The sequence below is a fragment of the Rhinatrema bivittatum genome, chromosome 5 (assembly GCF_901001135.1).
Source record: "Rhinatrema bivittatum chromosome 5, aRhiBiv1.1, whole genome shotgun sequence".
In the NCBI taxonomy this organism is placed as follows: Eukaryota; Metazoa; Chordata; class Amphibia; order Gymnophiona; family Rhinatrematidae; genus Rhinatrema; species Rhinatrema bivittatum.
In genome coordinates, this window is record NC_042619.1 from 346,377,243 (window position 1) to 346,403,218 (window position 25,976).

Genomic DNA, 25,976 nt, shown 5'->3' on the forward strand with positions numbered 1-25,976 from the left:
GCAACCGCAGGCAGTCACCATGCGAGAGGAGGCAGGGTGGAGCTGTCCAGCAGCGAGAGGTGGAGTGTTAGGATGTGAGAGCCGTGGTACAACGGCGCTGGTCAGAGCAAATGGGTTGGGACAGCCATGTGTGGGGAACGGGTGAGGTGTAAGTGTCAGAGCACACGCAGTGGTGAGAGGCGTCGAGCTGTGGCAGGCAGGTGGTGCCCTTCTCTACCATCAGAAATGCACCTTGCTGCCGGTGCAAGGGCTGTGCCAGAGCGGCGCTGAAACAAAGAAACATGATGCACACAAACCCAGCTGCTTAATAGATAGGTAGTGATCATTCTCTACGTCTACACATTTGGCATTAAAGGAATCTATGAATATCAACACGATTAAAAAAAAACCCCAAAAAGAACCAATTCACTTTTGTTACCTGAGGATTTTACTGACTGCTGTTTCTTTCTCTAACAGATTTCTTGCTCTGATGCTGAAAACAGATTTACGAAGCTGTAAAAATAAAACATACACTGTAAGCTTTTCACATCACTAATAGGTTGACTAAAAAACTGGGAAATACAAATCAGATTAATAGGAAGTTATTGTAAATTCTGTACCATATAAATTAGTTTTAAATAATGTGAGCATACAGAAAATGTTCAATTCTGCTATAACAGTGTGCATTTTGATTTGTTGTTTTATTTCTTTTTATTTATTTAAAATAAAACTTTAAAAATGATTTAAACAAACAACAACAACAAAAAAAAACCCAGAAAAAATGTCAGCCCCATCAGATAAGGAAAAAATAAACAAACACTCCCAGGACCTTCCCCTGGTCCCCTCTAGCTTCCCCTCCATCTTCATGCAGGCAGGAGTGATTCCCCAGTTGCTCCTGCCCTATCTATGCTGCGATTAGAAATGGTGCCAGCAGACCGAGGCTGCCATCTGGTCCTGGCTAGCGACATTTTATAGAGAAGAAATGAATGACAGCAGCCTCGGTCTGCTGGCACTGATATTAACTGCGATATAGATAAGGCAGGAATGATTGCGGATCATTCTTGCCCTGCAAAGATTCTTCAGTAGGGTAAGAGAAGCTAGGGGAGAAATATTAGAGGGGAGACCCAAAAGTGTGTTGTTTTTTTTCTCCAATGGTGCTGACTATTTTTTTGTAAAGGAAAAGAACAAAAATGAAAATTGTTTTTTTTTTCTTTTTATTTAAAACAAATTGAAATAAGAAATTTTGTAAAAATTCTCCATTCCTTATCCTCCTGCTAGACCAGTCAATATTTTAGGGATTTCCCTTGTCCTCCACCTCCCTTTCTTTTCACGTAATGTCATATCCACTATAAGTGAGGGGCAAATCCCGGCAGTCTTCAGTGGCCTCTGCCTCCAACCGGTCTCGGTCTAAGGGAAAGCCCAGAGCCCTGGCAAGTCCCAGGCTTGGAGGATGATTGGCTCCTGGGGATTGGCCTGAGGGCTTTTCCTCGATAGCAGCCGCACTCCCAGTGAGAGAGAGAGAGAGAAATCAAAAGAAAGCTTGAACCCTTCTCTAGCCGGCTCTCTGGTGATCTCCCTCGGCTACGCTTCCAGTTTCCCGAGAGGCCTGGCTCAGCGACACAAATAGGAGGGGAACTGCGAGTCTGACCCGACTCTGTTCCCCCCTACTTTCTCTCCCTCTCATTCTGTTTACACTCCCCCCCCCCCCCCCCCCCCAGGACACCAGCGGCTTCAGTCAGGAAGAGGACGGAATTGCTCTCCAGCGTGGGGTAAGGGCATCGCCTCCTCAGAGGCGTGAGGCAGGCCGGTGAGTAAGTTTGCTGCAAAGGGGATGTAAGGCCTGGATCTCCCCTAGACAAGGCTGGTGGCAGCGGACTCCAGTGCTGAGTCACGGTAGCAGGATTCGTGATAGCCCAGCGGGGGCAGAGCATCTTCCCTTTGCAGTGAATAAAAAAAAAAAAAAAAGGAAGGAGAATCACCGCATTTCAGCAGGGAACTGCCTGAGGAGCAGCATTTTTTCTCTTCTCAGCAAAAAAAAAAAAGGGGGGGGGGTGGTAAAGAGAGAGAGGAAGAATAGGGGGTCGTAGATGCCCAGAGTGTGAGAGTCATAGTTCCCTCTAAATTGAGCGTGTCAGCAATTGCTTATATATTTTGAGGCATCACTCACAGGTTTTACATGATCGCTCACAAAAATTTTAATTTGTGCTATATACAGAAATACAAGGCTAATACTGGCACTCAAAATTGTGGGGGTTAAAAAAATTGTTGCTCACATGAAAACAAATTTGCACACAACCTACATCACTCCTTGGAGGAGAAGTCCATTATTTATTTATTTATTTATTTATTTATTTATTTATTTAGGGTTTTTATATACCGACATTCTCGATATACATATCAAATCAAGTCGGTTTCCATATAACAAAACTGTCGCCGGTAAGGCGTTACATTAAACAATAGACAAAGTATTGAACAGAGAACGGCTATTAATCAATTTTACTTAGGGAATAGCCACTGCTATTAATTGCATCAGTAGCATGGGATCTTCTTAGTGTTTGGGTAATTGCCAGGTTCTTGTGGCCTGGTTTGGCCTCTGTTGGAAACAGGATGCCGGGCTTGATGGACCCTTGGTCTGACCCAGCATGGCAATTTCTTATGTTCTTATCTGAAGGCCAGTCCCTTCCTTCCTGCCAAAGGTAATGTCCGCATTCCATCTGAATTAGTCAATCACCTTGCTAGCCTATAGGGACAGCAAGGCATGCAGGATGAAATCAAGGTTACATCGCTTGAATGTCAGACAAGTTCTCCTAAGGTACCTTAAATAACGAATTCCTTCAGGAAGACGTTCAGGTTGTTTGTCTTGCATAAGGGAGCCCACAAAGGAGAAGGAGCCTCCAAACCAACACTTGCTAGATGGATTAAGGAGGCAATCGAATCACCATACATTCTAAGAGGGGAAAACATTTCCGCATGGATTGCGGGCACACTCCACCAGAGCTCAGGCGGCATCATGGGCGGAGACTGTGAGGGTGTCCACAGATGAAATCTGTTTTCTACCAGAGATATTAATTGTAGCAGTCCCTTTAAGACCAAGGAGATCTTTTTAGATATCTACCCTTGTGAGGCTGCTTGATCCAAACTTATGGTGTCAGACATCTTCTCACTTCCATACCCTATGTTGTATTCTGAGATCCCCTGATAAAGGTGTTGCCGAGATTATGTCGAGATTTTTTATTTGCATTTGAATTCCTAATGTTTGAACGTTACTTAAATGTTTTATATAATATTATTAAATCCTGTTTTACCACTTGTAATATTGTTCCTTTTTAATTTTATGGATTGTATTTCTTTTTTCTTTGATTTATATTCTTTTACAGAAGTGTTTATTATTGGTCTTTGAAGTGTGCCGCTCTCTTGTTCTATTAGCAATTTCATTGAACACTCAGTGAAGAAAAAAATTGCATTTGTATTTTGCACGTTTTTTGTAATCCATCCCCAGTCAAAAAGCAATAGCTTTCAGGCGGTTGAAAAAACAACAGATTCTCTATCTGTGCGGGATACTTCTGAGGTAGGGGGTTATACTTACACAAGCAATGAAAAATGTAGGAAAAAACTTAGGGATTGAAAAGCAGTATGCTACGTTGTGCCCTTTGTCCTTCAGTGTGTCCAACCATGACAAAAAAGACAACTATGGCAGAGTATTCGATGGAGCTAGACTCATTTTTTCAGTCTGTGTTCCTACAGACGTCTGCAAGTTCTTCAGAGCTGCAACATAAACCACTTCATGGAAATTGTTTTGACGGAAGGGATGCTCTTCTTTCAAGGGCATACAGTAAGAGCAAGCATTTAAACATAATTTATTCCTCAAGCAGAGATCTGTGCCGTTATATACTCTCACTCTTGACAGATGGCACCAGCAAAAGATATACAAGTTATGCATTGGGCTACTTAAACCTGCAAACTGTCAATTTATTTTGGCTAAGTGGTAATTAATGACCACTTTCATTCCTAAATTTTAGCCCAATATCACCGTAAAGAGCATGTTTACCTTAGAAAATAATTAATTTTGAAATTCAGATTCTTTCTGCACTGCAATTTTCTGTTAAAATATGCGCATACAGGATAACAGATCCCGTTTTTTTTTTCTAATTCCAGCATTTTAATTTATAAAGTATCAGACAAAATGTAACAAGATTGCAAGTGAGAACATGAAGCAAATTTCACAATTGCCTCCCACAGTAGTAAATGTATTAAGTGTTATTACAGAACACCGTCTCTTGTAGCCATACATGGATGGCAGCATTTAAGGTGTTATATATCATGAAACGTTGTTGAATTTTAGTATGAAAAGTTGATGAATTTGATCAAAGCCAGGAAAGTACCGATCAGAATTAGAAGTGCATATTGAATTAGATGGATGAACGAGACATATCTTTTGGCTATCAGTAAAATTAAGGGGAGTAGGATGGGGCATATTCAGTAAGCCAGCGAGGAGACAAGGTATCCAGCTAAAGATAGCTGGATAACTTGTCCCAAGGGGCTGAACATACTTGCCGAATGTTATCCAGCTACATGAGGCTGGCCAACTTAAAATCATAACAGGCTAGGCCTGAATATAACCACTTTGATTTTAAGGTGGTCTTGCCTGGTGTACCTGGACAACCTTCAAAAGCATATAGCTGGTTATGTGGCAACCCAAAATCTAGGCAATATATCACTTCACTGTGTGCCTGTTAAATGTTAACAAAAAACACTCCCTGTGCAGAGGAATAAAAGCACAGACTATTGATTCCAAATCAATCTTTTTTATTTTTTTATATTTATACAAAAATGTATCAAAACCCAATATTCCCAATACATTAACCATTCATAATTTCTAAATTATTAATTTCCATTTTAATTTATCATATCTTATTAAAACCATACCCACTCATACTTACTCAATCACACAAGTTCCATTCAAAACATAATTTCAAAATCATACAATCCTTGATAATTTTTCAACATAAATTACTTTCCTTTGCAAGAAACAATGAATGCTCGATGTTACAATGCAACAAGTTTTTTTAAACACGAATACCTTGATGTTTAAATCGATGCCTCAAAGCAGAAATCACACAATATTAATTTCAATAATTTTTATCAATACTTCAATCATTAAGAATCAATCCTATGATCCTCCTGTTGAATTCTTGATCTTTCTATTAATCCCAACCCGGGTCCACGTTTCACCTTACGGCTTCATCAGGGGAATTTGAAATAGATGAATTTCTAATATTTCTATTGAAACATTATATGCATGATATTCTGCCAATTTAGTAGATGTAACACTAGTCTTCCTTGAAATTCCAACTTGCTTGGATTGACACTCAATTTGTTCATCTGTATTTGTGCTTATAACCCGCTGTCTTCAATCTTCCCGTTAGGCATCACCAAAATATGTGACTTATATCTCTTCAATTATGCTTCAGTGCTGCCGTTCATACAATGACCATCAAACTGCTTGAGTTCCTTGACTGCTGGCAATGTCCTGCATAGACTTTAATGCTTCATACTTCCGCTACATCTTACACGCGGAAATTTTGATCTCCAATGCATGTACTTAATGCCTCCTTTTGCTTTCCTTGCTACATTTGCTTTCCTTGCTACATTTTTTTGTAATTGTTCGGAGATGTTTGGGGAAGGGGTTGCTTGGTCTGGCAGAGCCAGTTATGAAATATTAGATGAGTGGTTATCAGGCCAGTGGCCCACAGCACACCTTTTTTAAAAACATTGTGCCTGTTAACTTTTATTTGGATTCTAGCTGATTAAGTCTTAAGTTATCCAGCTACACAAGGCCGGATAATTTTAGAGCTCTCTGAGATAGGCCTGAAGCTATCTGGCTAACTTAGGGGGTTATTTTCCAAACTGCGTTATGGGCTTTTCGCATGCGAAAAATGCCTTAACGCATTGTGCGATGCTAATTTAGAAAAGGGGGTGGTTTGGGGCAAGATTTCTGGCCAAGTGGGCTTGCTTTGCAATTTGCGAAGCCATATCACACAGTTTTAATGCGGCAAATAACTATACCTTTTTTTATTTGCATGTGACATGGCTTTATCGCACTTTGTGATGTTTTCGCACATAGCGTTTTTAGTCTTTTGAGTGAGAGAGAGAGAGAGAGAGAGAGACTAGCTATAAGGCCCTCATAGTACTTAGGAATTTATACCTCTATAGGAGGCCCACCTAGTTACCTGACTTGAGGTTTAGGTATTAGTGTAGGGGTTGGGGTTGGGGCCACTTTGACATGCAGAGTGAGATGTACGAACAGAACAGTAAACTCTTGTGAAGATTTGATGACCTTCGGAGTGAGGAAACTCACCCAAAGATGAGATTTGTGCAATGTTCTCTCAAGAGTGCATTGTTCTGTTCGTATGTCTTACTCTGAATGGCCCCTAACCCCTACAATAATACCTAAGCCTCACCTCGAGTAGCTAGGTGAGCCTCCTATAGAGGTATAAATACCTACCTAGTATGAGGGCCTTATAGCTAATCAAACTATCGCATGTGATAGGAAGAGGGCGTGTTTTATGATAATAGTTTATTTATCGCAAAGTGCGCTATTTTAGTGCTTCGCATAGGTATTACCGCATAGTGCAATAACATTTCGTACTTTGCAGTAAGTGCCACAATTGTTGTAATTCTACCTACAACCACTGGGAGGGAAAGAGAGAGAGGTGAGGTTTAGGTATTAGTGTAGGGGTTAGGGGCCACTTTGACATTCAGAGTGAGACATACGAACAGAACAGTGCTCTCTTGTGAAGATTTGATGACCTTCTGAGTGAGGAAACTCACACAAAGATGAGATTTGCACAACATTCTCTCAACCTAGCTTGATGTTACCCAGGTAGAGAGTCCATCAGGCCGCGCCGACCCTGGATTTTATAACATGTGCGCTGCAGCATTTTATACAAAATAGATAATCTTTCAAAAATCTAAGATGGTTTGCAATTGATCACATTTCATGCCATCTAAGAGGGGGTAATAGGAATACGAGTGTATATTTTGGAACAAATGGATTTTTACATTGCAAACAGAAGGACAATTGGGACTAAATAGTAGTATAGAATGGAGTACATTGATCTAATATTGAAAGTGATCATTCATTGAATCAATACATATTCAAATGAGTATGATGTATGACTGGTTAATGAATTTTATTGGTGTATTTGAAATCTGCACGAGAGTATAAAAATGCTAAGAAAAGTCACCATTTTTAAATGCCAGAATAACCATAACGAATATATACGAGAACTTGTTTCTGACTTGGATGCCACAAGTAGGTGTTTGATTTTGAAAATATAATATGGAACAGACAATATAAATTGACTATGGCCTGGATTCATCATTCTATTGCAGAATGATGAATCCTGCAACAATGGGGGGGCGAAGGTGGGGGCGGGCCTGTGAAAGCCGGCAGCCTTTGCACCGCAGTGTCTTCGCTGCCTGCTTTCGCACCGAATAGCGCGTGAATGGTAGTGTTATTTGGCGCGTTACTGGTGAAGATAAGGTTACTAACCTTATCGCCGCCAGCGAAGACATCGCCGAGTCTGCCCCCTCGCCACCCCGACTCCTCCCCTCGCTGCCCCGACTCCGCCCCCAGCACGCGATAAGCCTTTGAAAATGACCCCTTATGATTGTAGCTTTTGCAGAAAACTACCTAATTCCATAACAACAGCAGTTAAGGCGAAACGTTGGCCATGTCGGCATTTATACTATACATCAGGATTCATGACTACCCGATTTTGGCTTAAGCGAATAAGTCAAAGATACATGTTTTTCCTATAGGTAAAAATTTTTTGGCAATCAATGAAAGCAAAAAAGATATTAAAGATATGAATCTCTGAAAAAGAAAATTTCTAATATACTGGCAATGATTTCAGAGACGGCAAGTATGTCAGTTAAACACAACATTACATAGATTAAAAAGAATAAAAACATAATTAATAAAGAGGCTTTTTGGACCTGTGCTCGAAAATTCTGAGCATTGATCCAGCCAGTGGGCATTTCTATTCAGAGCTGAGGTCTTTTCCTCTTATATATAAAAAATTATTTAATATAGCACAAAAAGTGATTTTGGGAGATTTGGTGTGTATTATATAGTTACTCATTTTTCCCTGTTGACATTGCACATATTGTCATGATGCACTACTTTTAATGCACTCATGCGGCCAACTATAGAAATTAGAACCTACTCCTTAAACCCTTACCAGGCAATGTCTAGGCCTCCCAACCAACAAGGACCCATTGGACTTGTGGCTGCATCATGGCCAATGACAGTTTGGAATCCAAGCAACACTCCAACACAGGCCTCCCAGCTACTGAGGCTATTTCAGGACCCTTATCACTGGGTTGGCAACATGCAGTAAAGGTTCTCTATTAGGGATGTGAATCATTTTTGAACGATTAAAATTATCGTCAGATAATTTTAAAATAGTCCAAAATCGTTAGAGTGCATGATACAATACAAATGCCCCCGATTTATCGTCAGGGGCATTTGTATTGTATCGTTAAATAGGGTGCGGGAAAACCGGCGCACCAAAACAACCCTAAAACCCACCCCGAACCTTTAAAACAAATCCCCCACCCTCCCGAACCCCCCCAAAATGTTTTAAATTACCTGGGGTCCAGTGGGGGGGTCCCGGCGCGATCTCCAGCTCTCTGGCCACGGCTGCGTTGAGAAATGGCGCCAGTGGCCCTTTGCCCTTATCATGTGACAGGGCAAAGGTAGCGCCTGTGCCATTTTGGTTCCTGGTTCCCGACATCACGCATGCAGGAGATCGTTCCCGGACCCCCGCTGGACCCCCAGGGACTTTTGGCCAGCTTGGGGGGGCCTCCTGACCCCCACAAGACTTGCCAAAAGTCCAGCAGGGGTCCGGGAGCGACCTCCTGCACGCGGGCCATATTGCCAATATTCAAAATGGCGCCGGCGCTACCTTTGCCCTCACTATGTCATATGATTTTTAATGATTTAAAAAAAAAAAACAAAACAAAAACACGACGATCAGATTTCCCTCCCCCCCCCAGCCAAAATCGATCGTTAAGACGATCGATCACACGATTCACACCCCTATTAGAAAGCTCCTAAATATTTCACCAGTCTTCAAAGATCTGCGATAGTTGTCCGTTTCAATGAGAATTCAATTCAAAGTGTTAGCTTTGGTCTTTTGTACCTTTGTACGATCTTTCCCCTAAATATTTAAGTACAAAATTGGGCGATATGTGTGCCAAGTCGCTCTTCCCGCTCAGGCTCAGAAGGACTGCTCGCTGGATTCCCTATTAAAATCAGACTGCTTGAGTCAGGGAATGAACCATACCCTTTTTTTTTTTTTATTAAGGGCCAGCTTTACGGAATATCCATCCTAAGGAACTGCGCGTTACCCCTAACTCATCTAGTTTAAACAGCTGAAAATTTGGATGTTTAAACAAGGTTTTCCAGTTTGATTACTTCCACCCTGAGAATCTGGCAACCTCCATTTCATGTTTTACCCTTAGATCTCCAGTGCATAATCATATCCTGTCTAAAAGTATATTCCCTGCCTACAAAAGAACAAGTTACTCTATCTTGTATGGTTATCAAAAACATTTTAGGAAATGTAAAGAAGATTCTATCAGAGGTGAGCTACAAATTTCACCATTAAAGGTAACAAACAATTTCACAGATATTGATTATCTATGGTAAAAAAAAAAAACCCAACCCAGCACATTTCTGTTAATGTTAAAGAGTTGACATTATGTAAGTGAACGAAGCAAAAAAAAAAAAAAAAAAATATTTACAAAGCAGTAATAAATTTTGAAATTAAGAGCTGGGTTTGAATGGAAGCCAAGTTATAAATTATTTAACTAAGGCATTCTCATCTCCAGGTCTTAAGAATCAGTGTTTCAAGGATAACCAAAATACCCTAATTCAATTGCATGGGTCATTAAAGTAAATGTATGCAAATATATTTTATGTATATACATACTGTGCTGTTCAAGGACCAAAAATAGAGGAAACTCTGATTTAATCTAAAACCAATGCCTTTTTTCTATTCTCTGAGTAGTCAAACTATGGGGTGTATTATTAACCTGGGTTAAAACTGTCAGATTAACATGAATTGTGCACCAATTTTAAGAGAGGCATTAAAGCCCCTATTAATGTGCTAAGCTAATAATATGCAAAATACGAGATGCCAAATGGTCATTCAGGTACTGCAGGTATTCCCTGTCCCAAGAAGGCTTACAATCTAAGGGTTTCATTTAATAAGGTGCAGTATTTTATCCTGCAATATTTGTCCTTTCCTGGAAAATATTGCAGCTGTTTTACCCGCAAAATATTTTGTCACAGAATGTGAGAAAATTATTGAGGGGAACGGAGCAATAATATACAATGGTGGGCCCCTTTGCACTAGGCCACTATCATTTTAAAGGTCCACGCAGCCCCAAAATAAACCCCATGTGGCAGCCCCCCCACTGCCTGTGGAAGTGGCCTGGAAGTACAAAAATGTAGAAAAATTAACTTTAATTTTTAATAATCTGGCTCCATTTTCGAAAATGGTGTTAACTGGCCAGGGCTCAGGGAGCAATCTGGGCCGCTGCTGGATCAGCAAGGACTTAATGATTTAGATTAGGGGTGGAGGGTGTCTGCTGTGCTCAACTAGATCGCCAGAGTCCATTTTTTATATAGAGGGGGGGTAGGGGGTCCACTAGACCAGCAAGGAGTATGATGTTTGTATAGGGGTTGGGATCCAGGGGGTTTTGGCTGGGGGGAGTTTGGAAGGGGCATCACTGAATGACAATGAAAGCTATTTACATTTTTTTAATTTTTTTTATTTCTAGGTCATCTTTACAGGCAGCTGGGGGTGGGGGGTGGGGGGTGGATGGACCGTGGTCTAATCAAATTCATGGGGGGGGGTGATTTAGGGCCACTGCAAGCCCTTTAAGAAAAATCTTGGGGACAATGGGATGCATGTGAACATCTCGATGCCCCCAGGGTTTTTGCTAAAAAATCGTGGATTGCTTTTTTGTTCAGGAAAGCTGCATTATTTTATTTGCATATGATTACCTATGCATTAGCTGCTTTGCATGCATTTGTACATTTTATGCATGCAAATTCATGCAAAGCAGTTTGGGTGGATTTTTATTAAAGATATCATGTGATATTGTGAATATCACTGCAATATGTGATTATCACATGATAAACGATGGGGTTTTTTTCACATTAATCATAGCTTAGTAAATGTACCTAACAGTTTGTACCCAAGGCAATGCCCAAGGTCACAAGGAATGGCAGTGGGATTTAAACCCTGGCTTCCCTGGATCACAACTTGCTGCTCTAATTACTAGACTAATCCTCTACTATAAGGTTACTCCACCAACCCTCTGTTACTGAAATGCAAAGAAGACACTGCATTTCAGTGGCAAAACAGACCAGTGATGAAACAGCACGCAAGGAAGATTCATTTCTCCACCTACTGCTTTGTCATTCCAAAGGGGGTGCCTTATGGGCGGTGGACAGGGCCTTGTCAGAAGCTCTTTGAAAGGAGGCAGTGTGTGTGTGTCTATGCTGAGGGGATTTTGCTGGGTGATTTCATTTGAAAGTTTTATTCCATGGAGGCCACTGTAAGGAGGGGGGAAAGGCACCATAGGGGAAGAAAATCTCTATCGGGGGAGGCCTAGGACACTGCTTCCCATATAATTAAGTGGTAGCATGCCAACTGGGTCAGAATATTAGCAGTAAACTACGTTTCTGGATGTGTAATTACATTTTTCCAAGGAAATGCAAGATGCCAAGTCCTCACCAGTGAGCAACATGATCCAACTGAGCTTAGTGTGGAAGATTTACACAAGCATCTAAAAACTTTTGACATGCTCAGTTAAGTAGGTAGAACATGAGCCATATCATTGCGTCACCCCAGTCTTCATTTTTTCGTGGAGCACCGAAGTCATAGTTCTTCTCTTTTCCTCATGGAAAATATTTCTTAAATGTTTCTTAAAATCCAAAAATCTCATGTGGGGCCTTGTAGGTCTCCTGTTTCCACCCCTTTCAGTCTCACTAAGTAGGTTTTGTCATTCAGTTGTGAGTTTCCTTTATTTTTCATCATCCGCTGGGTACATGGACATCAGTGGAATGGCATTGATTAGGTTTTTGTTAAAATCAAGCCATTTGATTTTGCCTCAATAATTTTTGGCCAGTGTCACAGAAATGGAAGAAGTCCAGAGGCTTCAATAATTTCTGCTTGTACGAATGCATTATGTCTATCACAGAACCCCGTGAGAAATGTATGTTTTGCCTGAAGAAGGACTGCTCATGCATCTGATGAAGTGGACTCTGTCCTCAAAAGCTCATGCTTCAATAAACTGGTTAGTCTGTAAGGTATCCCTTACTTCTTATCATCTGCACATATGAGAAGATGACCTCTAGAGGATGTCCTTTGCAAATCAAGCTGATGAAAAACACTCTTTGGAAGAATTAAATCTGGCCCACTGACATCAGTATCAGAGACAGTGACATCCAGGGACCTAAGAGATACACTGACCACTAGCAGTGCTTCAACATTAGGAGGGTATTGATTGCTCTCAACATGAAGCACCCATAAGGATCATGGAAATAGTCTTACTTTCCAGCTCCTGCCGCCTGAAGAAAGCAAAGGGCTGTGCATCATTGGTACCTACATGAAGGAGTTTCAATGATGTATTTTGAGAGAAGGACAAGAATCATGGGCATCGGTCTCTATCACTTTGCAGTGCCATGGGCAGGGATATTCTGCCTTGAATCTCTTGAAGTGCTTCCATAGAGAGGACAACTCATCATCTCATAATTCTCTGGAATCATAGCCACCTCCAAGAGTCTAGATGCCAGCCTCCAATCTTCCTCAAGGGACCCTAGAAGATATGGCCTCTTCTCCTGATTCCCATGTAGTTATCAGCTTGGCAATTTAGGCACATAATTTCTGATGTGTGCATACAAAGTGCTTTTTGTGTGTGCAGCTACGGAAGAACATGCATAAATTTCCACACAAAGAAAAGGAAATGAAAACAAACAAAAATCCCCACCAATAAACTGAAATGAACCAAAATGAAAATCTTTGACCTGCACATCCCTAATTGATATCGAGTACCACTGCACTAACGTTAATTTCCAGTGCATTGAGGGAGGAAACTTCTCCAAGGCACAATAGTTCATTAAGGTCTAGACCACAACAGACAAGTGCAGTCCTCACCAAAGCCTTGTCTGCTAGCTGGATATGGGCTCAGTCCACACCACTAACTTGCTGGTCCTGTAAGACTGGTCAGACCCAGAGTATTCCTGGAGTTATGACCATTAATCTGGGAACTTCTCTGATCAGGAAGGATAAACATATCTCCTCAGTTACCTCTCCTCCACAGGAAATGAGAAGATCTCCATAGCACCTCTCCTTTGCCAACTTTGATAAAAGAATTTCAGAGGCCATCTCATTTGATTTGCAGAAGAAGGAAGAAAGTAGCGCCAAAATACTTGATATTCTCCAGTTTATAGATATCCCCAAGGATACTATAGCAGTGCTTGTCCATGATATCTTTCAGATGCTAAGAATGTGGGAGACCATTGCCCCCCCCCCCCCCATGCCTCCAGTGAATAAAAATGCGGACGTGGTCTATCATATCCAGAAGACTCCTGAATTTAAGAAACAGCCTTCTCAGTTGATTGAAGTTGAATTCACTCTCAAAAAGGACATGAGTCTAGAACCTACTCCTCTGTGCCCTACGGGAAGAATTTCCATACCCTTGACCAGTTTGGGAGAAAGATTCTTATCATTTATTTATTAATCGATATATGTAAAACATTCTGAAAAATGTAAAGATTTGTTAGAGCAACTTCCTCAGCAGCAGTGTGATATCCTGGAGTTACTAGTTGACAAGGGGACAGAGTGTGAAAAACACATGGTCTAGTTAACCTTTGAAGTTTTTGAGATGGTATCAATAGTTTCTGCAGTTGGTATTGGCACCCACAGATTTACAAGGATGTGGGCCTCAGACCAAAGACAGGCTTATCGATGTACCTTGTAACCTTGTAAAGGGAAGAATATCTTTGCAGATAAAGTCAAGGAAGCAGTGGCTCAAATAAAAGTCCACTGTGCTACACTTCAGACCATCTCCACTGCCAATCCAGCCCTTCTCGCCAAGGAGTTATTTAAGTGAGGCAACAAGAAGGCCTTTCTATCCACTGAGGAAATTTTATCCTCCACCTTCTCATCCTCTTCAAAATCAGGGATCTCACTCATGCCCCAGAGAAAGCTACAAAGCCACAACCAAGATCCCAGGAAAAATCTGGGAGAGAATTTTGGATGGATCAAGAATCAATACTGAGGATCACATATTTCATTCCAGAGGACCTTCCTGTTGAGGGAAAGCTAAAGTTTTATCTATCTAAACCATTAGTCCAGAGTAACCTCAGACCCATTAGTTCTTATCATAATCAAGAATGGATACAGATTACATCTATTGGGAGTATCACCAAATCATCCATCAAGAAGCATCAGCAACTGCTCAAAAAAGGAGCTCTCCTCCATCTTAGAAGTCAATACAGTCAAACCTATTCTACCAGGAGAAAGAGGGCAGGCTTTTTACTCCAAGTACTCTCTGATCCCAAAGAGGACTATGTCCCTTTCTAATTCTGAGGGCTTTGAACAAATAGTTAAAGGAAAAGTTAAGGATATTTTTTCTTGTTATTTTAATCCATTTTCTGGAAAATAAAGGAGACTGGTTATAATCTCTGGATCTAAAGGATGTTAATACTCACATAGAGATATTCCTAGGCAAAAGGAAATATCTTAGATTTGTGGTAAGGAAACCTTAGCTCCAATATCTTGTGCTGCTCTTCAGCCTGCTGTTAGCACCATGGATGTTCACAAAATGTCTTTGTGTTGGTAGGTTTGCATCTACATAAATGGGATGCATATGTAGTTCTCTAGCTGGATGATTGGCTGCTCAACAGCATATCTCAAGGAGTTGCTGAAATATTACTAAGCAAAACCATCTAGTATTAGAATTGCTAGGATACATCTAAATTACCCCAAGTATCATTTGAACCCACCTTTCAACTGGAATTTATAGGAGGTCTGTTAGGCATGGCTCAGGCAAAAGGCATTCTTCCGCAGGATAGGATTATCACATTGATGTCCATAATGGATGAGGTAAGACTGAGTCAGGAGACATCAGCATGCTGAGATTGTTGGGTCCCATGAAACAACAGTACATGTCATTCCCCAGGCACATCTTTATGAGTCAAACTAAATGTACCTTAAGATCTCAGTGGACCTATGCAATTCAGAATCTGGTGGCTGATTCAATCAAATCTGGCCAAAAGAATATCCTTCCAAATTCTTCATGCAAACTGTTCTAACCACAGAGGCATCCACCCCTACCTAGAGGAACTTTGTGCCTAGTAGCTATGGTCTACCTAGGAAAGACTTCATCATCATATAAACTTTTGTAGAGCTAAGGGTGGTACAATACACTCTAAGGGATTTCAGAGATTGGTTGTCCAACAAAATTATCCTCATCCAGACAGACATTCAGATAGTGATGTTCATACCTCCTGTGGCAGGAAACTGCCCAAATGTGGGACGGGACATTTATCAGGGAATACTCCTAAAAATAACATATCTAGTGGGAGAAGAGAATGTTCTGGCAGACAGCTTGATCAGGTCCTTGAACCTCACAAATGTTCCCCAAAAAGGGGAGCAGAAAGCTCAAGAATGGAGTAACCAGTGATACATTTTTTTGTGTCTGCTCTGAACAGAGAGGCCATGAGTTTCTGGTCTAGATGAGGGACAAAGTAAACTAGCTTCAGAAAACGTCTCCTTAGATTGCGGACAACATCTTCTGTGAAATTATCTTCCCAAGTCTTCAGAAGAAACTGAGACCATGATCCTTTATTGCCCTCCATTGGCTGAGAGATTTAATTTGAAATCCTGTAGGATATATCAATCAGGAATATGATTAAGTTGGAGAATTTTCCATCTTATTAGAGATGTGAATCGTGTCCTCGATCGTCTTAACGATCGATTTCGGCTGGGAGGGGGAGGGAATCGTATTGTTGCCGTTTGGGTGTGTAAACTATCGTGAAAAATCGTTAAAATCGTGAGCCGGCACACTAAACCCCCCTAAAACCCACCCGACCCTTTAAATTAAATCCCCCACCCTCCCGAACCCCCCCCAAATGCTTTAAATTACCTGGGGATCCGGCTGTGGTCCAGAACGGCGGCGGTCCGGAACGGTCCCCTCAATAGAATCGTGTTGTCTTCAGCCGGCGCCATTTTTCAAAATGGCCGCCGCAAAATGGCGGCGGCCATAGACAAAAACGATTCGACGGAGGAGGTCGTTCCGGACCCCCGCTGGACTTTTGGCAAGTCTTGTGGGGGTCAGGAGGCCCCCCCAAGCTGGCCAAAAGTTTCCTTGGAGTCCAGCGGGGTTCTGGGAGCGATTTCTTACCGCGAATTGTTTTCGTACGGAAAATGGCGCCGGCAGGAGATCGAGTGCAGGAGGTCGTTCAGCGGCGGTCCGGAACCCCCGCTGAACGACCTCCTGCAGTCGATCTCCTGCCGGCGCCATTTTCCGTACGAAAACGATTCGCGGCAAGAAATCGCTCCCGGAACCCCGCTGGACTCCCAGGAAACTTTTGGCCAGCTTGGGGGGGGCCTCCTGACCCCCACAAGACTTGCCAAAAGTCCAGCGGGGGTCCGGAACGACCTCCTCCGTCGAATCGTTTTTGTCTATGGCCGCCGCCATTTTGCGGCGGCCATTTTGAAAAATGGCGCCGGCTGAAGACAACACGATTCTATTGAGGGGGCCGTTCCGGACCGCCGCCGTTCTGGACCACCGCCGGATCCCCAGGTAATTTAAAGCATTGGGGGGGGGGGTTCAGGAGGGTGGGGGATTTAATTTAAAGGGTCGGGGGTGGGTTTTAGGGGGTTTTAGTGTGCCGGTTTTCCTGCCCTCCCCCTTCCCCCGATTTACGATTTTTTAACGATAAATCGGGGAAATTGGTATTGTATCGTGGCCCTAACGATTTTTTGACGATTTAAAATATATCGGACGATATTTTAAATCGTCAAAAAACGATTCACATCCCTACATCTTATATCACTCAGGATATGCCCTCCCAATATCAGGTCCCTGGCCTCAGTTGTTGAGAGGGTAGTATTGCATTCCTTGAACATGAGTAGGTGTCTCATATTCTTCTAGCTTCTAGAAAGGATTTCAGATGGAAATATTATGGTTTGAAATGAGATTTACCCTCTAGTGTGAGGAATAGGCACTAGACCCTTTCTCCTACACAAAAAGTGCTTGAATACCTTCTACATTTTTCAGAATCTGGTTTGAAGTCTAATTCAGTTATGATTCATCTCAGTGTAATTGACACATATCTCCACCATATAGAAGGTAAACCCACATCTGTACAGTCTTTAATTGCTCAATTTATTCAGGGTTTGCTTCAGTTGAAACCTTCCAACAACCTTCCTCCATGTCAGGGAACCTCACTGTGGTATTGACCCAGCTGAAGAAATCTCCTTTTGAGCAACTAGATTCCTGTGAGCTGAAGTACCTGACCTGGCAGTCACATTTTTAGTGGTACTCACTTTGGTGCACAGGGTCATTGAATTCCAGGTCCAAGTGACTTACCCACCTCATGCTAAGTGTCTTTGTTTTTTTTTAACAGGTTGGCTCTGCAAACAGTTCCTAAATTCTAGTCTATGGCAATCTCATAATTCTACCTTAACCAGTCAATCATTCTTCCAACAATATTCTCCAGGTCACATGTCCACAAAAGTGAACATGCATTGCACAGTTTAGATTGCAAGAGACCCTTGGCCGTTTAGAGTGGACTGAAGCTGTTAATGCACCAAGCTGTTTGTTTCATTTCATCCCAATAAACTGAAACTGACATTGCCAAGCCACCCTTTCCAATTGGCCAGCAGATTGCATCTCCTTCGGTTATGTGTTAGATCCATGGCAGCATTTGTAGCCCACAGGAGGTCAGCCTCCATGGAAGAGATCTGCAAAGCTGTGACATGGCTTGCTCTCCACACATTCACTATATGGTCTATACTGTTTGGATCTGGACTCTCGATGCGACAGTAGGTTTGGTCATTCTGTCCTTCAGAGTCTCAGAGATATAGAACTGAACTCCATAGCCGCCAGGGCCCATATTCTTTGTTTTCTAGGCTACCCCTAGAAAAAAAAAGGTAAAAAAAGTAAAGAAAATGGCTGGCTGCCACCATAAATAATTTTGCCTATCGGCAAAGTTTTTCTGGTTCTTTTTTCCCCCTCTCTTATTCAAGGCAGTATATAGCTAGGAATTCCCCATTAGTGAGAACTTAGCATCCTGCTTATCTGTAACAGATGTTCTGTGAGGATAGAAAGATGTAAGTCCTCACAAAAGTCATTTACCTTCCCCCCTGGAGTTGGCTCATCTCATAAGCTATAATAGCTACGAAAGTACTGGAGTGGCCCTGTACAATGCAGTGATGTGGGCTTGTGCTGCACATGCTCAATCAAGCATGCCGAAAGCTTTTAGACGCTTTTGTGTACATCTTCTGCACTGGCTCCGTTGGATGACATCACCCACTGGTAGGGCTTACCTCCTCAGAGAATATCTATTATAGATAAGCCACTTTGATTAGTGTCTGCAATGCAGACATATTACATTTAATGCACCTTTTAAAAATACTGTAGCAATGGCTAATGAGGTCATTAGCATGGTATGTGCAAATTTTAATACATAACTACATTAAAAAATAACCATGATCACATTATTTTAAACACAGCTGTGTTTGACCCTTTAATGCCTGTTTTAAAGGATGAGAAAACCATTTTAACACGTACATTAGTAGTAATACTATTTAGTACGTTAACACCTTTTTTTCTAGATGCATGGCAGGATGTTAGGTAAGTCACCAGAAAGGCAAAAGGCAAATGCTTTTTAAGCAAGGGGACTATAATAGTTTCTCTATGAGTTGTAAGCCATGCTTACATGCACTGATATAAATCACAAAACTTACCAAGTGAAGAAGTCAAACTAATGAAGGTCATGAAAAGAATCTAATACAAGATCACTGGAGGAAAGAAAAGTGAATATTGTAAGATGAGCTATAAGATAGAGGGTACGATTTACTAGAAAACATATTGATTATAAGTATTTTAGAGCAGCCATTTCAGGGTGACTTTGTGGTAGAAGTAAATTGCCTTATTGGTGCCTTGTACATATAGACCAACAAGACTGAATTACAACCATGAGACCCACTGGATAAGGAGCAACCTCAAATTAACCAGGAAATTACAGAGATACTACATAAGGTGTCAGAAGTAAAGCAAAAGCATAATTTGTCTTAGCAGAAAAAACTGCTCTCTCTCCACTGTAAAAAATGTATTGGAGTAAATTTTCAGTAGGTTGCCCTACCTGGCACTCTGCGCCTTCGTTTTCGCCCACACAAACACAAGTGGCAGCTCTGTGAGCGCTGTAAGTGCTGGAGCACCCTCAATATTGTCTCCTGCACTCGTAAAGATTGGTTGCCGAGAGCTGCGAGGCCTGTCCAGGAGAGCAATAAGGAAGTACTTCTGCCTTCTTGCTACTGTTCCTGTCCCCCCGCCGTAGCTTATTGTTTGACTGTGGAATGTATGGACAATGCCCTGCAGGAGAGGGCAGTCACAGCAATTCTGACTCACGGCTACAACACTACTGCTCCCGGCTCCCGCTGCAGCCTGTTGGCAGGCACCAGAATGTCTGTCCCATAGCAGAGAGCAGTGGCAGTGTGGGACAGACAGGCTTCCTGAGGTGCAAAGGAGATGGGAATGGCTGCGGATGGAGGGACTAGGGTAACCACCCCCCGTGCATGTCCAGCGTGGGTAGGGCTATGAACGTATTTGTAGTCTCTTTGGGCATGGACTCTGGCTAGCTGTTTCGGTGTGGATCCTTTGGCTTAAGGGAAGAAAGGGCTCCTTTCAGGTCCTAGTGCAGGGTTGACTTAACTCCCTTCTAAATACTCCTGGGAGAGGGGTAACTCTGTTCCCTGTATGCTGAGTGCCTAAATATCCACACTGGAGTCACTGGATGAGTGTCCAAACATAAAATCTTTACTGTAAACACAGTCTTCCTGGCTCTTTTTACAAATTCTTGCCCTCGTTCTGTGCAGGAGTCTTTTAAGTAGGCAAGGGAACAATCTACCCTCCTGGATTAAGAAAATGGTGGTCCCGGTGGGCGGGGCAACCCTCAGAAAGTTGGGAAAACCCCTTCCACGCTGGCCAAAAATCCTGACTCTAAACAGAGGGCAGATCATTCCCAGAGCTCAAAGACATGGGATGGGCATCCTCCAAATTGTAAATAGGTTCTCTTAATCACAGTTAGTAGCTGTGTTTCCCTTTCTGTTGATTGTGAAACCCTCCCAAGGGAGAGAGAGGTAAAGACCATGCTACCATTTAAGTGAACTGCAGCAGAGAAAAAAAACAGAAGAGGGCAATGCAACTATGTAACATGAGCCGCCAGCCCAGGAAACACAGAGTGAGATTGAAAAGGTTGCCAGACCCCTTTCTGTGAAGGTTCTTGTGCTTAAATGTCCATTGAATAGATGAGTCAGGTAGGGAATTTGCATGGACTACTGTTGTACGTTGTAGTGAAACATCACTTTAAATCACACAGAACTATGACTGGAAAAGTTATGCATTGGAGAGCATGTCCCAGGGCTTACTGGTAACCCGAAAACATGCTCAGGTTACACCAGGAAGAGGAAAGAGAGACTGGGAGAACTGCTGGGAGATGGAGCAAAGAGGAGAGGGAATGCAGGCTGCAAGATGGGATAATTGAACAGAAGAACATAAGATATGCCATACTGGGTCAGACCAAAGGTCCATCAGGCCCAGTATCCTGTTTTCAACAGCAGCCAATCCAAGTCACAAGTTCCTGGCAAGTACCCAAACATTAGACAAATCACAAGCTACTATTGCTTATTATTTATCATAATAGTAGTTTATGGATTTTTCCTCTAGGAACTTATCCAAACCTTTTTAAACCCAGTTACACTAACTGCTGTAACCACATCCTCTGGCAAAGAATTCCAGAGCTTAACTATTGTTGCAACCGTCGCAGCCCGACGGCTTCACTCCACCTAACTTTCTTTTTCTGCGACTCCTCCTGCTCCCTGTGGACGTCTGGCTGCCACGGCGTCTGCCCGCCGTCCTCTCCCAGTCCCCGGACCAGCTTGGGCGCTGCCTCCTGCCATCAGGTACCTTAGGGCATGCGTGCCGTGCAGCCCTCATTCTTGTTTTCTCTAGGGTGCGAACATCAGGAATGTCCCCCTGTGATGATATCACGCTGCCCAGATATTTAAGCCTGTTGTTTATTGCTAGCCTTTGACTTAGCAAGGGGATTCTTACGGATGGGATTCACTCTCCGTACCCAGCTACTCTGCCTCTCCAACTTCTATTTGGACTCTGCTGTTAACGAGGTACCCGCTCTTGGGGGCCTCTCTGCTTCTTTCAGGTCGCTATCAGGAACCGGTACTTGCTCCTCGAGGGCCCATGTTCCCTGACTCGCTGCCTGTGCCCATCTCCTCTTCTACTTGGAAGGATTCACTACAGACACCATCTGTGAGTACAACTACCATCTACTCCTCAGAGCTGTTTCCCTGGAACCAGGTTCTTGCTCCATGAGGACTTGTCTCCGTTCCAGCACCAGTGCCATTTTCCACGGAGAACTGCTGCATGAGTACTTGCCAACGAGTCTCTGTGCCCAGGGATCTGGTACTCACTCCTCGAGGTCCAGCTCTCCCTATCTCGGGGCTTATCCATACTGGGGACTCTGTGAATATCTCAGTGTACTCAGTTCTTCTTCCTACAGCACTGCTACCGGAGAATCAGTGCTGCATGCATTTCGCATTACAGCCTTCTCACTTCCCCATGGCCTACGCCAAGACTACATACATTCTATCTTATGTTGATGGAAGGGCCTTGTCTTGGGCCTCAATACTGTGGGAACGTAAGAATCCAATTTTGCAGGATATTGACGGATTTTTGGATTTGTTTAAGTCCGTCTTTGACGATCCTGCTAGAGTGACTGTTGCTGGTTCTACCCTGGTAGACCTGAAGCAAGGCAACCGACCACTGGCTGATTTTGCAATAGAGTTTAAGACTCTTGCTGTGGAACTATGCTGGGATTCCAAATGTCTGAAAACCCTCTTCTTCAGAGGTCTGGATACTCACTTGAAAGATGAGCTGGCCGCTCGTGAGACACCTAACTCGCTGGATGAACTAGTGGCTTTGGCTACTAGAATTGACCACCGGCTCCGTGAGATGATATCCTGATATTTTCTCAGGACTTGTCTACCCATCTAGAGGACGTCAAACAAGTACTACAAAGACTACGAGAACATCGGCTGTACACCAAGCTATCTAAGTGTGAATTCCATAAGGACTCTGTGCCTTTTCTTGGCTACATTGTTTCTAAAGATGGCTTCCAGATGGATCCCCAAAAACTCGAGAGTATTAAAAATTGGTCCCAACCTACCAGCCTGAAGGCCCTGAAACAATTTTTGGGGTTCACCAATTATTATAGAAGCTTTATAAAGAATTACTCTTCTTTAACTGTGCCCTTAACTGCCATGACCCGGAAGGGGGCCAATGCTTCTAAATGGTCTGCAGAGGCCATTTCCGCGTTTGAGATCTTAAAGATCGCCTTTTCCACTGAACCCTGCCTGCGTCATCCAGACCCCAACAAGCCATTCATCGTAGAGGTCGACGCCTCTGACATCGGTGTGGGGGCTGTATTAAGCTCTTTCTTCTCGCGACGTTTCTCTCCAGCAGAGAAAAACTATGAGATCGGAGATAAAGAGCTCCTGGCTATTAAATTGGCATTCGAGGAATGGCGGCCTTGGCTCGAAGATGCTCAACATCAAATTACCGTGTTTACGGATCATAAGAATCTAGAGTATCTCCGCCATGCACAACATCTTAATAACCATAGACAAGCCAGATGGTCCTTGTTTTTTTAACTGTTTTGACTTTGTGCTCAAATATCGCCCCGGAGACAAGAATACCAGAGCTGATGCCTTGTCACACTCCTTTCCCTTTGGAAGGATGCTCCCGAAGAACCTCAGCACATAATCGACCCGAAGAAAGCCATCTTGGGTGCTACCCCTGTGTGTCGCGATCGGCCCATCTGGGCCTTCATCTTCGCCACGGAGCTAACTTACTGACATTCACATATAGGTATTTTAATAAACATGGCATAGTCATGGTACAGTTGGCCCTACGATTGACACTTCTGTTTGGCGCCATAATTCACTTTTAAAATAATTCAGCGGCAGAGCTTCAAGGTTTGCCATGACAAGTGGAAACTTTAATTTTGATTCGTGCTATAAGGCATATTATACTTTTGGCATTATTAAAAATAGGATTGCAGTTGAGTCATATATAATGTGGTTTTTCACTTTTTTTAATTTTTTGTGTTTAACATTTCACAGTGAGCCTATTACAACTGGTTTGTAATAGGAAATTTATTATTCACCTAGACAGTAACTTTTGAATCGGCTGTCATTTAAATATATGTTTTTATTTTTATACGTTGGTTCACAACTATACACTAGGATTATTTTGTTTAATAATCACTTAAGTCTGGGCATAAAGGATGACTCATGTTTTCAACACATAGACACTTCCCCATTGTGAGATTTAAATATTATTTAGCTCAGTAAATGCACTATGTACAATATGGATTTTTTTCATGGCACATTAACACGATCTTTAATGCTTTTTATATATATATATATATACACTATTAATGTTTTTATATTATTAATACAAGAATCCTGTTCATTAGCATTATAAAGACTTTTTCATATAAACCCATTATTTATTCTTATTTTTCACTCAATTGTACACTTATTCACATTCAAATATTTAATCAACACCTAATTCATTTATTTTTTGTATCAGGAGCATCAATTATTTTTCCGCATTAAATGACCATTGCATCTTTTTGAATCTAGGAGTTATTAGACATAACGTATTCACAAGAATATGATTGACTGTACAAGTGACAAGGTCAGTCTATATATAAGCATAATCTAGATGTCTTGAATATACAGTTTTTATTAATGACAATTCATATTGAAACTATTTTTATATTGATTTTTAATTCTATTTTTATTTTCATTTATGCACACTTTTATAGATGTAATACTTTTGCGGATCAAACAGACACAAATACAATTGATTAACAAGCACACGACTTGTTCCACCATCATGAGTCTATGAATGTATATATATGGTAAAAAATCTTCTCAGTAAATTTTATTGAGAATTGTATTATTTTACAAAACCAATATTGTTTCCATAAGTTAAACATAATTCCTTTTTACAAGTAATAAACCGTGAAGATTCTTCAATATTGTTTCATCCCATAGGTCACAATCTTAGAATACTGTTAACCAACAAACATTTTTTTTTTAAATGTTTTTATTTTTTCAATTTTGTATTGTTTTATAGATTTATTTATTGTGACAATGTTTTATATGATTTGATTTTTAGCCCCTGAGGCAGCCATTGTGAGAACAACGAAACTCGGCCAGAGTCGGGCTGTATCATTCTTTTACGTCTCCACTTCAATAAAGGATTTGAAAAAGACCGAGGCATCTATTCTCTTTGTATTTCCATACCCTGACTACTGGGACAATACAGATGCAAGCTGGCCTGTTCCACAAGGAATAGATCCCTCTATACATTAAGCTGGGGGATTATCAACCATTTCATATTGGGGCTCACTTGGATGATAGAAAACCAGCCCCATATTGACTAGTATACTCTGGAAATCGCCAGATGGGGTACAACCTGTCAGACATGCTGCCTATATCAAGTTTGACTGGAAAATCTCCTTGATCAGGTGGCTGTCACTGAAATATCCAGTTTACCACCACAATATTTAGACTACTCAGATGTATTCAGCAACAGCAAGTGGAGAACTTACCACCCCATCATTCCTATGATTGTTCCATAGACCTAATTCCAGGCAAGGTCCCATCTTAAGGCTGAGTATACCCACTCTCCACTCCTGAGACCAAGATGATGGCCAAGTACATTAAGGAGAATTTGGATACGGGCTTCAGTCGCTCCTCCTCTTCACTTGCCGGAGCCATATTTTTCTTTGAGGGGAAGAAGGATGGGTCGTTGCATCTCTGCATAGATTATCATGGTCTTAATTCTATCATTAAGAAAAACTGCTATCCCATTCCGCTGATATCTGAGATCTTTGACCGCCTTTGGGGAGCCCAACTCTTTACCAAATTAAACCTCAGGGGACTTAAAACCTGATCAGAATCTATGAAGGTGACGAATGGAAAACCACCTGTAACACTCATGATGGTAACTACAAAAACTTATTGATGCCCTTCCGGCTGTGCAATGCCCCCACAATTTTCCAATTTATGGTTAATGAAATCTACCAAATCTTTCTCTATTCCCATGTGATAGTCTACCTGGATGATTTCTTGATCTTCTTCCAGGCCTTTACTGAGCATCACCACCATGTTGCTGCATCCGTCAGTCTTCGACAGCTTCGCCCCGCTTGCCTCACCTTATTCTCAGCTCCTCCCGCTTACCTAGGCAAGATGGCTACTGCAGCATCTTCAAGCTGACCTCTCTGGCATCCCCAGAATGGCTATGGTGCAGCCTCCCACCATTGCTCCTCCCAGGTACCTACTAGGGTGCGCGCGCGCGCGTGCAACCCACGTCTTTGGACCACCCTTGGCGCGAACCTCGAGGGTGTTCCCTCATGCTGATGTCACACCATCTGGGTATATTACCTTCATCAATTTGCTAGCTCCCCAAGTTAGCAAGGACTCAAATCCGTTCCTGTCTACTCTACTCTGCCGCTTCTGTGCTGCCACAGGAAGCTCTCTCTGCCCTTCGGGGTAACTGCTAACCTGGGTACCCGCTCCTCGGGGGCCCTC

At 42.2% G+C, this 25,976-nt stretch overlaps 1 protein-coding gene across 1 annotated transcript in view; it reads right to left on the bottom strand.

The window, feature by feature from the left end:
- The window catches only part of NALCN (sodium leak channel, non-selective), a 549,662-nt gene that overhangs the window by 160,308 nt on the left and 363,378 nt on the right, over nt 1-25,976 (bottom strand). The window contains exon 18 of the mRNA XM_029603307.1: nt 419-492. Coding sequence (XP_029459167.1) covers nt 419-492 — 74 coding nt within the window. The remainder of the gene's footprint in view (nt 1-418; nt 493-25,976) is intronic.